Source organism: Lepisosteus oculatus, chromosome 10, assembly GCF_040954835.1.
Source record: "Lepisosteus oculatus isolate fLepOcu1 chromosome 10, fLepOcu1.hap2, whole genome shotgun sequence".
In the NCBI taxonomy this organism is placed as follows: domain Eukaryota; kingdom Metazoa; phylum Chordata; class Actinopteri; order Semionotiformes; family Lepisosteidae; genus Lepisosteus; species Lepisosteus oculatus.
Window position 1 is genome coordinate 41880068 of NC_090705.1, and position 13666 is coordinate 41893733.

Genomic DNA, 13666 nt, shown 5'->3' on the forward strand with positions numbered 1-13666 from the left:
TTCTAAAATACAGAGGTATTCTCTACGACGTTTTAAAAAAATTGACAGGAATGAATTTGAAGATCTTCTATCCATTTTTTATTTATATATAATTGCATTTTCTTTTTATTTATTTTTACTTTTTTGTTGTGAATAATGGATGTTGCAGCAAACAATGCTTGTGAATGATAGTTGCAATCTTTCTGTGTCTGGTTTTACTTTGGAGCTTATTTCTTGCATATTGCTTGTGTATTTTCTCCAGGGACAACAAAGTTATGATATATGTATTGCACAGTCTCACTGTGTGTCTATATATTTTCCGATATGGGGAAAAGTTGCTGTGGGGAAAAATAACTGATTCAAACAAAACATCGAAGAAAAAGCTGTAGAAAGCAAAATATAAGCAGAAAGTGAAGCAGTATAAATAATAAAACATGTATTGCATAACTGTGATATTTAGGGAAAAAATGTTTCTGATCTTTCCTTATGGTTTAAATTTATAAATGTTCACACCTGACAAGGTGTTTCATGCATGTATAGTTCGCTTTTTATATTTTCTGTATTTCATCATTTAAAATAAGTTAATTCATTTACATTATTTCTAACAATAAAATATCTCAGGAGCACTTTCTCTTTGGTACAAATACAGGTTTTCTTGAAAGTATCATGCAAAAATACAGAAATATATATTTTTGGAACAATTTTCTGCAGAGAAATTGCAGAGAAAGTTAAATGGAACTTGCATTTTTGTACAATATACTGAATGCATTGCGTTTTTGTGAATATCCTGCTCCAGAAGGGTGTTTTGATTATAGTCCAGTGGTCTGAAAGGGCTGTTTAAACTGTCAAAAAGTTTGATTCACAAAAAACAGACTCCATCTCATTTCCTTTAATAAAAAAGCAAGCTTTCAATATTGCAAATCTTCTTTTCCTTAAACTGCAATTTCAACATTCACATTTTCAAAGTCATTCTTTGAAGAGTTGCAGAGTTGAAAGGTTTGCACATTGGAAGCATAAACAAAAGTCATGAGGACAAATATTTATTACTTCATAGTTTTAGGGGTTGTAGTACAGGCAAAACTGGCGTGTTTAAAAGTTATGTATGTGGCTTTATGTAAAAAGGTTTATTAAGTGTTCGAGATACTTAAAATGAAACATTTAATTTAAAAATATTACCAAGGCATCAATACAATAGAAACTCTGTATCATTGTCGGCAGTCTCTGGGTGAACAGAAGCACTGATTAAATATGTAAGTTTGCAGAAAAAAGGTCTTGCAGTTTTTCAGTCACTTTACAGGGTCTGTTCTGACATTTATATTGTATCAAGACATATAATGTATAACCAAGACGGATAAATATGACTTATCAAAACATAGAAAGCATAGTATACCTCAAAATGGGTGGCACTGTGGAGCGGTGGAGCATGTCTGCCTTGAATTGGAAGGATTGTGATCCATAATTGGAAAAAGAAAGACAAACAGTAGAATTTGCATTGTTCAGTTCTTTTCAGCTCATGTTTTGTCTTCTTTAGGTAGAAAAGCAATTCTGTGTGAATGCTACTTCTTGAACTTTAGTCATTTGGTTTTTAAATAATAAATATTGATAAATCTTTCATTTTATAAACAATACAAAAGTGTCCTTTCAGCTTCAAAAATGTATAAGGAGGAACAGTCATCAATGAATAGAAAAATCTGATAATGAGTTGATAAGATTTGATTGGTAAATGCGATTGGTTAAGAGCTACAATTCACGATGTTGGCTGTTCATGTATACTGTAGGTAATCTTGAGTTGGTATGATCAATTGTTTAAACATTGTAAACAATAAGTTACTTAAATATGAAGAAACATAGGTGGAGCATGTTTAGGAATTGTTTGAAGCTCATAACATACATAGAATAATTCCTGATTGTGTCTAGGATGTTTTGCACTGTAGAGCATGTTACTTTGTACTGACTTACAAAAAATGTAACAACTCCATTATTTTCTGTATTAAACTCCACAAGTTGGATTATTGATTAAAGTGGATTTTCCAAATAAGCCATTTTAACAGCCCAGGAAAGATGCAAATAGCATATTAATATCAACATTTATATGACATCTTTACACAGTCACGTAGATTGGATTAAGGCATGACACACATAACCCATCCATAAGAGTGTGCTGTCACTGATTCACAAAAATAAATTTCCCTTTATGAAAGGTAAGCCGACCACAATAACGTGCAAATTGCAAAGTTTAAGACAAATAACATCATATGTCACGGCATATACACATACAGATTGACACAAAATACTATAATTTGGCTGTTGAACACGGGTTGAACAATATAGAGCATTCTTTCATCCCAAGTTTGTACAGTATGTACACAGCGTATACAGAATAGTGCACATACAGTATTTTACAGAAGCACACCTGACTACAATGTCATACAATATATTGTAAAACTAAATATAAAGCTGAATATAAATCCACTTGGTTAATCTTTCCATTTTCCAATTACAATTGTTCTAAACACAGGCAAAACTGGACAGTTTTTGAATCTTTCTTAATCAGAGAAAAATGTGAACAGCATCCCTGCCAAATGACTACAAACCTCAAACCCGTGTGAGGTTTGACGTAAACATCAAAACTGTTAAGACTCACAAGCCATGAAAGAAAGTTCTTAGGGCTCAGGACAAAAACACCACAGGAAAACAAAAACAGAAGGGTGCACTTAACGTGTTTGGTCAATGATGTTTTTTTATTTAACAAAAAACAATATACAAAGCTTCCATCTTAGTTTCAAATTTAATCCGTCAGCTTGCTGAGAAGTGGATATTGAAATCAGAACTGAAGAATTTGTTGTGTGGCTCATTACCTTAGGACCCCTGGCATCGGCAAAAAAAAATATATACATTTAAGATTGATGAGCTACGACCCACTCATAAATGTGAGAAAAATATCTTACTGAATAGTTTATTTTGAATTGGGTAAATTAAAATTTGAACGAAATGTATTGAATCACTATAACAATATTTTAATCTTATTATGTATAAAAGAATTAATTTAATCTTATATATAAAAGTCTAGAGACTGGAAGTCTAGCCCTTGCCTGCCTGTACAATGGCAGCATCTCTTCCAAACCAGCTGTCCAAGGCAGGCTGTTTAACAACCAGTGCTGGATTGATTGCCTTTCATGAATTTGTAAGAAATACTAGATTCTGCTCAGTTTTCCAAAGAAGAACGACATACAGTAAATAAGCAAGTCTCAAACGTTTCTTCTTTCTTTTGTGCAGTGACAAAATGTGCTGGGTTACTTGAATTCAGGAGTTACAGTTATTCGGTCAGCACCCTACGACTCGCCTGTTTGTCAAAGGATTGCAGCATTTTTGGTCTGAGCCCATCTGGCTGTAAGAAAATAGCCTATTTTGAAATAAGGGAAGTGTAATAGGGGGAGAGGAGGAGCTATTGGGCCGTGAAAGAGTACAGATGTGAATGGTGGGTAAAGCAGGGGAAGAGGGAAGAGTTCTTGGCAATTTGGTGGTGTTTTTACCCGAACCTGAAACAACTGGAGGCAAGAACAGAAGAGAGCTTGGCTTAGATCCGCGTTTGCAGGGCAGCTACAAAAATACCTATTCCCCCATGAACGCACCAGCCTGTAACTAAAACAACAACAAAAAAACAACAACCTAGATGTACTGTAGATACTTAAAAACAACAAATACCAAAAGAGAAGTCTGCCAGGAGCTACTGCAGCTGTCTCTCCGTCTTAGCCAGGCTAACAACAGCAAAACAGAGTGCCAACTATACAGAAAGAGCCGGACATGCTGCAAGGAGAAGTGCAATAAAAAAATAGCACAGATCCCTGTTTTTTCTGCTCTTCCCCCTAGATCCCTGTCCTGTCCGATTATATGGGCTAGACGTCCACAGCTGATGGCGATTAAGACTTGATCTCCAGCAGATACTGATTATCGGAATTAAGGCAGGCAAGGGGGTAACACCGGCCAAGCTCTCATATAAACGACATGAGCAACGAAAGTATTGTTGCAAGGCGTACATAAAACTGTACGACAGGGAGGGAAAGGCAGGCGGCAGCAGTGGTGCTGGTCGCCAACACCCGGACTGCAATACCCAGAGAATGACAGGCAGCTGCTGCAGAAGACGTGCATTGTGAAGCAATGCAAGAAGGCAGTAGGTCAGTAAGCATAGCAGAAGACTGGCAGAGAGCAGGAACGTCAAGAGATTTAGAAGTTAACAGGAGAGCAGGGGAGGAAGTGGTATGGGTGAGCTGCTGCAGGTTTCCAGCACAGTTTGATTTCTATTAGAGGCATTTTTGCATTTGCGTTCTAGTTGAGCAGTTTCATTCCTAGAGCAGACATATATCATATACGATTTCTTTCCAGACTTGGCAAACACTTTTTTTTCCAGTGTTTTTTTTTTTCTAAAGAAGAACACTGCGACATAGGAATAAAGCATACTATTAAACTCCAGTAATTCATCGCTTTTATAAAGATTTTGAAAAGTAAAGCTTTTCTGGTAACAAATGTAATACTTTAAGTCAACAAAATGGATAGATTAGGATTAAGAGTACAAAAGACTGTTGAAGTGAGATTGAATAATGACTTTAAAAGGTCAGAGTACAGCCCAACTGTATGTAAGACTTAACTATAGACAAGTGAAAAACTGAATCCATGTGGGAGACCACTAGTCTGTGCCAGATTTCAAAATAATTCAAGTCAACTGGCTACACAATTAGAACTGAAAATAGGACTGTTCCCAGATGAATTTAACATTCCCAACTCGTTTACCATTTTGCTATTTGATTGTTTATCTGGTTGAGTGGCAAACAGCAAAGAGTAACAGTTAAATTACAATAATTAAACCAAAAAGGTTTTTAAGAGTTGCATTTGTTTCTTCACCAATAGAAAGCTTGGCTTTGTAGTTTCAACTCAAAATGCTAGAAGTGTGCAAAAACATCCATCCAGGAGACTGCAGCTACTGTATTTTACTACCTGAAGACATAAGTTTCTAAAGCAGCAGAAATGTACTCACTGGATGTGTATTACAGAGTATATATAAGTATATGCAGTACAGTATGCATATTGAGGAGCAGGGGGAGTAATAGTAAGGACTCTGAACTCAGGTGGGTCTGATCAAGAACTGTGGGCAGCTGTTTTACTGGTGCACAAATTACTGCTCTCAAAATACTTAAAATACAGTAAATTTCTCTGCTGTAGAAATGGGTACTCTCCTGCCATTCACTGTAATTGGAAATGCGAAACCCTCTATGTTCTCTAACCTTTAACATCATTTTTCTGAAGGAGCTCCTAACACAATCAAAAGAAAGAATGTATGAAAGATACATCAATGACTATATCAGTGATGCCCAGACCCATTTTACATTTTAACGTTTACCTTCCCTGAATGAAAAGTCTCCTGCTGAACTCTGTAATAAAGAAAGGTTTTTAAGAGTACAAGCAGAAATTTAGGGTAATGTAGCATTTTTCTTGACATCATAAATAAAACAAACTAGTGTGACCATAATGGGATTATATTGAGCTGTCATGTAGTTTAAAACCATCTTTGAGGCTGGTGTACATCAATATTCTGTTCTATTATTTTACTCATCTGTATGGATTGAGACATTGGCATCTGCCTTCCATGTTCAAAAACCGGTTATATGTCATGAAGTGCACAAGGTGATTCACTGGAGGGCTGAAGTGTAGCCGTAGGTATCCAGGAGTGAAGATTCAAATCGCTTGCTCCTTCAGCGCTGGGATTTCGTCTGTCTCATCCTCCTGTTTCCAGACCTGCTCCACTTTTGAGAAAGAGTGACTTTCCTACTGGGGCTTGCAGGTGATGTACAGTATTAGTGTGCAGGCACGCCTGCTGTCGGTCTCGATCTCAAGACGCGGTGCGCGAAACCAGCCAGGGGAAGTGTGGAGGGAGGGTGGGTGGAATGGGAAGGATCTAAATATTTAACAGATGGTGAAACCTGCTGGTTTGCTGGCAGGCGGAATAAGTTTAAAATCATAAGAAAGACACCCAACAAGGAAGAAGCCAACTGGTTCCTGAAGGAGCCTGGAGTTTGGATGAGCAGCTTTTTCCAGGCACCAAACACTCTTTGTACGAAAGATTTTTTTTTCCTTCTCCTTCATAAATGAACTCTCTTTTAGGTATCCATTTGATCAGGCTTCTGCTCAACAGACTTTCTTCAAGTTGTCTGCAGTTCTCTGAGACTGAGAATAATTCCAGTTGATCTTTTAACTTTTTGGGAAATCATGCAACTGCCTGTTACTTTTGCGGTGTGGCGACTAAATAGAAAGTTATATTCTAGATGAGGACTTACTTATGCATTGTGAAATGTGAACACAAGTTCTCTTGATTTGCAAACCGCACTTTGTGCTAAATATCCAAGCACTGACTCTACTTCCCACCATGGGATATTTCTGAAACTTTGAAGATGTGAGTGCCCTCAATCCCACTAATCCAGACTGTTTTTTAAACTATTTTAAAGTGGAACAGGTTTCGATTAAACCTTCTCAAGCAAAGGTCGTGTTTGAAGTAAGGTAGTCCTCATGCTCTTTGGAGCTAAGCTAACACCACAGGTCTTAAAGAAACGCTCCTCACTTTCTCAACTTGTATTTTCCCCGTTTAGCTTCTTGCTCTGGAGTTGAGGGCTGGGTTCCGTTTCTGAGTACGTGTACTCTCCAAGTGCACGTTTTGTTTCACAAACCCACTGATTGTAAAGGGACCTTTTTTGAGGCACAATCTGGAGCAGAACCACCACAGTATGTGCAACAGTGAGGCGAGGCGCAGTCCTCCCTCTACAGGTGTGCAGTTTTGCCAGAATGTGAGTGTATGTACACTCTGTTCAGTGATTATCATCTTTCCTTCTTGCCCCTGGGAGCATACACATATTCATACTGTTGGGTTCTGCTGCCCACTGGAGTTATGGACGGTGCCGGTACCCCATGACCTTGGGAGTCACGGCTTCCTCCCTTCCGCTGTACGAAAAGGGGGGCCCCCTTAGCGCTCGTCCTGTTAAGAGAAGCTGCGCTCCCCCTTTCTCTCTCCCTGCGGTCTCTGCCTCTGTCTCTCCCTGGTGAGCAGCGCAGGGAGAGTAAGCCCTCCACCTTTGTGAAGCCGCTCGCCTGGCTCCTGCTTCTCCTCCGGTGCCGGCCTCTCCGCCCGACCCGGTTTGCGCTGCTCCGCCACAGTAGTTTATGATACCAGGGCTCTTAGAAATAGTCCTCGATTTTTAAGAAGTCCCCTGTGAAACCACCTATGGAAACGTAAAGAATGTGTTCACTGTTTGAATAGTAAAATGATGTCTCTTGTTAGGTTGTGACGGTTCCCAAGTCGGCTGATTTCAGATCTAGTGGGACCTGCGCATCTTGTCAAACTGTCTGCCGGAAGAACATGAATCTTCATGTGCACGGAGGTAAGTTCAATAAAGGTAATGCAGGGGGTTATTTTAGGTATCAAACACTAAGTTGTTTTGATTAATTATCATATAGTAATTAGTGTCATCTAAATTCTGAATTTCAATTTTTGTAAAGTGTACTGATGGAACTACGTTACCAGAAGAGCTAAAATATTTTATAAGTACAGCCAACAGAAAATGAATGCAGTGTGCAGTGTAGTATAAACCTCATCTGCAAATCTAGGTCTGCATATTACACCTTCAATATTAGTGTTTATTACAGAGAAACAACAACACATCTTATTTTTCTGTTTTTTTAAAACAATCATTCATTTAGTAGAAATAAAAGCTGTCTTCGGATTGTCATGGCCTACAGTATGCAATGCAAGTTAAATAATAGCATCGACGAAATGCTACAACAACAAGAGATTCAAGCTTGTGAGAAGAGAAAGCAATACGAGTAAGGGGAGAACAGATGAGTTACTGGAGACAGCATTCTGGTATGAAAGGAAGTTTACTGAAACTAGAGTGCACTAAATCACTTGAGCAAATGTATATAGAGGATGTGACAACGAAATTACATTCTACACATATCAGTTTCAGCACTGATCTAGTTCAAGAGCAGCATGTTTAGCCTAAGGGTTTTTTTTTCTGCCATTCACAATTTATCTTGTAGTTGCATTCGCTCACGATTCAAACAGGATGTTGCTGTACTTGGCTGGGAAATACAGAAACTGCACAAAGATAATTAGTCCAAATACTTCTGCAAGTCCCAAAAGAACAACAGCACTGAGACTTGTATGGTATACCATGATTTCGCAGTGTTATTTGTTTTTCAGGCATGACATTTTTCAAAACCATTTAGACTGGTGTGTCCTCTGACCTTCTTTAGCACTTTCAAAATTTCTGACACTGCTTTTAAATGCATCTGGATTGCATTTAATAAGCAGAGAAAATGTGATAATTCAAGATCTATTTGTTTTGAAGGCTCCAAAGCTGTTAACAATTATAAATCTAATATACATTACAAAAATGGAATAGGTCATTTTGAGAAATGCCAAGATACAACTTAAGTCTTTGACTTTTCTACTGTACATATTGTATTTCATCCATGTTAATAGTACAGAAAGTATTTATTCAAACTTAAACTTGATTTAACCATTCAGTTTTTGCCCTATTTATTTTTTTGTATAAATCTGAAAATAATTTATCTTGTTTAAGTTGGGTGTGTTAGTAATCGACATCTTTGTTCTAATTTTGTGTTAATCAATGTAAATGCAATTTGAAAATACTGTGCTGTATACAGCATGCTAAGGGGGGAATGGAATACAAAAAATTACTTTATAAAAGTATATATGGTATGAATTTAAGATTTAAAAATAATGTATCCATATATTTAACAATGAAAAATAAAATATTGATAATAAAACACTGATCCACAAATACGGGATTCAGGGATACCTGTTGCAAAAATAAAAAAGGATCACACTCTATTGCCACCCACACTGTGTTTGTCAAACCCATCATTGTTCAACTTTATACAGTATGTTGTCTTCTAAAGAGAAAAACATCCCCTTGAAATATAAATCAGTAAATTCAGAGTAAAATGCCGAAGAGAAAAGCAGAAGTATCCAGGATCTCTGTTATTGCTGTGTTTGTTCAGTAATGCATTAATGGGCTTTTTGTTTTTAGACAGAGTAAAGAAAGAGCAGTCAGTGAAGATGGAGGCTGTTTGGCTTCTGTCACTGGTGTCGTTCCTGTGGGTGCCATCATGCACAGCTCAGAAACCTGGTAGAACCTCACTGCTTTATCATTTCTTGCTTTTTTGTTTTTAAATTCAGATGGTAAAGGGTTCAGATTCCTGTTAAAAAATTATTTATCATTTTATCATGTATTACTATCAGGTATTACATACAGTCACGGTCAATCTTTCAAATCAGTCTTGAGAACAAAGTACTGTAAAGCACATGCTTCCAATGCTTCTAAATTGCAAAGAAACTATACAGGAAACTGGGGACAAATAAGAGCATGATCTAGTTTCCCCAGTCAATGGAGAGCTGTCACACTGACCACACTGCTGGGGGATGAACATCATAGTAAAGTTTGCCAGAGGAGGTCAAAGAAATAAATGCAAGAATTCCGGGAGTTCTGTAAGTGGACCAGAGTGTGAAGCAAAACCGCACTAGAATGCAGGATGCACAACAGAGTGGTTCACAAAATGACAAAGTCATGAGACCTTGATTCACGATAACTTGCAGTATTCAACTACAAACATCATCGACCAGGGGCAATTACGATGTATTGATTTGTATTGCATGGGCTTAAAGTATCCATACACTGCTGAACACTATCTTTAATAAGAGCTGACACATCAAACTGTGACTATTAAAAAGAAAAACTGTATACAGTATGTTAATGTGACATATACAGTATTAACAAAGGAATCCAGGACAGAAGGTTCAGTTATCATTCATCATTCTCTTATTTTTTCTTTTCAGATACAGCATCCCCCTTTGCAGATGTTGTGTTTTTAATTGATAGTTCCCAGCAGGTCGAGGGTGAATTGTTTAAGCAGGTGAAAAACTTCCTTATCAAAGTTGCAGGAGACCTGGATATCGGAACTAATAAATACCGCATAGGTATCTCGCAGTTCAGCGATGATGCCAAGGAGGAAATTTTTCTCAACACATTCAAAACAAAGAGTCAAGTCATAAACTACATCAGAAAGAATTTCGTTCACAAGGGTGGAAATCTGAAAACTGGCACTGGGCTCACACACGCATACAAAGTGCACTTCAACGAGTCCTTTGGGAGTCGCAAGGGTGAAGGGTACCCTCAGTTTTTAGTTGTTGTGACCTCTGGAAAGTCGCAGGATGATATTCAGCAAGCTGTTACCATGATAAAAAACGAAGGGGTCAAAATCATAGCCATAGGACTTCAGAATTCTGACCCTAAAGAGTTGAAAGAAATGGGCATGCCTCATTTAACCTTCCAGAATGTTTCTCTCATAAAGCTCTCACAGAATATGACCAACATCATCAAAAATGAAGTCCAGAATCACCTTGAACTAATGGGCGAACCACCAGCCGGTAATTTGTTTTCTTGATTTCTTGTGGTTTTTGTGGCTGATTTTATTTAACAAACTATATAGTAACTATAGGGCCATATAGTCAAAACAAGCAGGTGCTTAAATACCCATAGGGAGCTCTCTAGATCACTGCATGTACAGGACATACTGTATACAGGATAAACTGAATATAAGACAATGGTTTGGGCCTGAGGTCTACACTGTATGTGTGTACGCACTCGTAGTCAAATGCCATTTGGACAAGTTTACTGAAAAACAGATGAGTAAAAATGAATCAGCATGAACTATTAGTACAAAAAAATTAAATAATTGTAAAGAAAATGTTAAAGTCATTTTACAGAAAAGAAAATGGAAATGTAATTGGAAAATGTAATTCAGACCTTTTCTCAAAAATCTCAAGGAAATACCTAATCACCTTTTTCTTGTTCTCTCTTTTTTTTTAGTGTGCAATAAGTCAAAAATCGCAGATATCGTGTTTTTAGTTGACAATTCTACCGACAATGGGATCCGAAACTTTTTGCAGATTCAGTCTTTCCTGTATAAAACTGTTAGTTCCTTCAACGTGTCCAACAGCACCATGAGGATTGGCCTCGCAATGTACTCTGACCAGCCTCACGTGGAGTTCTACCTGAACAGCTACGGACGTCGGGAGGACGTTCTGCAGCACATAAAGGAACTGAAGTACAGTGGAGCTGGAGGGATTTCCAATACGAGTGCAGCCTTACGGTTTGCAGCACAGAAGCTTTTTACAAAAGAAAAGGGTAGCAGAACAGCTGTACACAAAATTGCAGTTCTGATCACGGATAACCAGTCCACCGACAATGTGAGTGAGGCAGCCACTGCTCTTCGCCGTGCCGGAGTGACGGTCTTCGCTGTGGGAATCCAAAATGCTGACAAAGACGAGCTCAGTCAAATTGTGTCACATCCTCCAGGAGAATACCTCTCCACTACAAAGACTTTCTTACAGTTATCAGGACTTCAAGAGTTTATAGCAACCAAGATTTGCTCTTTCATCATCAGAGGAGTAACTAATGTCCCCGAAGAAACCCACAAGCTGAAAAGAGGTAATATTAACGTTGGCACCGACATTCTCTGGAAAGACTATTTTCATTTCAATTTATAAAAGTTACAGTTGACTATTATATTGAGCACTGAAATTAACCCTCTAGTATGCTGCCCTATTATTTGACATTTTGTACATTTTTTGGCTAGTATTTTTGACTAATTAATTAATTAGGTTTTAGATTTAATTAGAGTAATTTATTGTTACATTTTAAATACATGTGTTATTTTTAGAATATTGTGATCAATGGCACTTTGCAGTAAATGCCTTTATAAGTATGTTCTTTTAAAGGTCTTTAATCTTGGCTTATTTGTGTTGTTTGTGGTATTATAAACATTTTTGCAGTACCCTGTGTATATATCATGTTAATTGATGGTTTTAACTTTCTGAATGCTTAGTCAAAATTCTAAATTTCCAACAACGTCAGCACAGAGACCTTTAACCTGAATTTGCTTGCCTTTATTTTTAACTAAAAATCTATTAGGTGATGAATTTATAATTCTAAAACACGGGAGGGAATTAGTCAATCAAACATATTTATCTTCTGCAGAGATCCAATTTAGTAGTTTTCATGCAATGCATGTTTTTAGTATTGTAGTATTTTATTGACAGTTGCAAGTTGAAGCATATTCTAATCTGTTTATCACACCTAGGGTTTGTCATAAACTGTTTCAAATTCATCCAAAGACTTTAAAGTAGCATCTAACCTAGATTTCAGGAAACTGTTGTAGTGTGAATTTAAACTTTTACCTCTTGTCCTTAACATTATCTTTTTTTGCTTTCAGAATGATAGTTTAATTGACAGTTTTTCATATTATTTCAACTAAATATTGCCATTTTTCATTTTGTATACAGGATGTTTAAAACAAGAAGCAGATATATATTTTCTTATTGATGGGTCCACAAGTATCGGAAGAAATGATTTTGAAGAGGTTAAGACATTTCTAATTGGTGTGGTTGATGTCTTCAACATTGGACCTGATCATATCCGTATTGGAATAGCCCAATACTCAACTGATTACCACTTGGAATTCAGAGAAACTGAGCACAGCAGCAAGAAAAAAGTGCAAGGTGCCATTGAAAATATCCGCCAGCAGTATGGAAACACATATACAGGAAAAGCTCTCGGTAAAATGCAGAAATGGCTGAAAACATCAGTAAAAATAAAACCATGGAAAGTACCTCAGTTCCTTATAACCTTAACTGATGGTGCTTCACATGATCCTGTGGATGTAAATATGACTTCAGAACAACTGAGAAGAGATGGAGTTATCACTTATGCTATTGGTGTTGGTGCAGCAGTTGAAAAAGAACTTAAAGCAATTGCAGGGTCAGATCACAGGTACAAGTATACGAAGACGTTTGATTTTCTGAAAGATATAAAGAATGATATTGCTCAGGATATCTGTTTTGAAGAAGGTAAGAAAGTAATTATGACTTGTTTGACATTCATGAGCACTCTAAGATTCAACTTACAAATGTGTAAATGAGAAAAAAAAGTCTACTCAATAAAAATTGTGCGCTAAACCAGGAAATGTAATGGGATCAGGGAGTCTAATCCGTTCCTGGTAGGTCAGTATGATACCTGGGTCTCATTCCAGTTCAGTTCTTATTAACATCATAATATTGGAACAAGTAATAGGTTTATTCCATGCTGAAAAGAGAAGAAAGAAAACAAGTTTCAGCCATGGAGCCTTCTTCAGGTGTGAGAAAGACAGGGCAGTAAGCAATTATGTAGCAGGTGAACAAAAGCTGGGAGAGAGGAGGAGCGAGAGGCGGGAGCAGGGGACAGAAAGAGAGGCCAATCAGGAGGCGTAAAGTGAAACCAACAATGAATAGAGAGAATTGAGAAGAATATTTCTGTCGTTGAGAGAAGGGGAAAGGTGTAATCCTAACCGCAGGATAATTTTAGTTTCCTTAGTCTTTCTGATGTTGGAGTTAGGAAAACCATCCTTGAGAACACAGACGGAGAGATTAGTGTGATCATGGCCGTCAGAGGTGAAATGAGAAAAAAAAAAGGCTTTGAGAGATCTTTAATCTTCACAGCCCAAACATGTTCTCTGAAGCGGTCTCCGAGTCTCCTTCCTGTTTCCCCAATGTAGATGGCTGGGCATTTACTGCAAGAGATAC

General features: G+C 37.4%; 1 protein-coding gene across 1 annotated transcript in view; it reads left to right on the forward strand.

Moving 5' to 3' along the window:
• Positions 1 to 13666, forward strand: part of LOC107078566 (collagen alpha-6(VI) chain) — a 51742-nt gene that overhangs the window by 315 nt on the left and 37761 nt on the right. The window contains exons 2-6 of the mRNA XM_015356882.2: positions 7304 to 7403; positions 9078 to 9176; positions 9884 to 10474; positions 10917 to 11537; positions 12392 to 12955. Of these exons, the coding sequence (XP_015212368.2) occupies positions 7382 to 7403; positions 9078 to 9176; positions 9884 to 10474; positions 10917 to 11537; positions 12392 to 12955 (1897 nt within the window). The 5' untranslated portion in view covers positions 7304 to 7381. The remainder of the gene's footprint in view (positions 1 to 7303; positions 7404 to 9077; positions 9177 to 9883; positions 10475 to 10916; positions 11538 to 12391; positions 12956 to 13666) is intronic.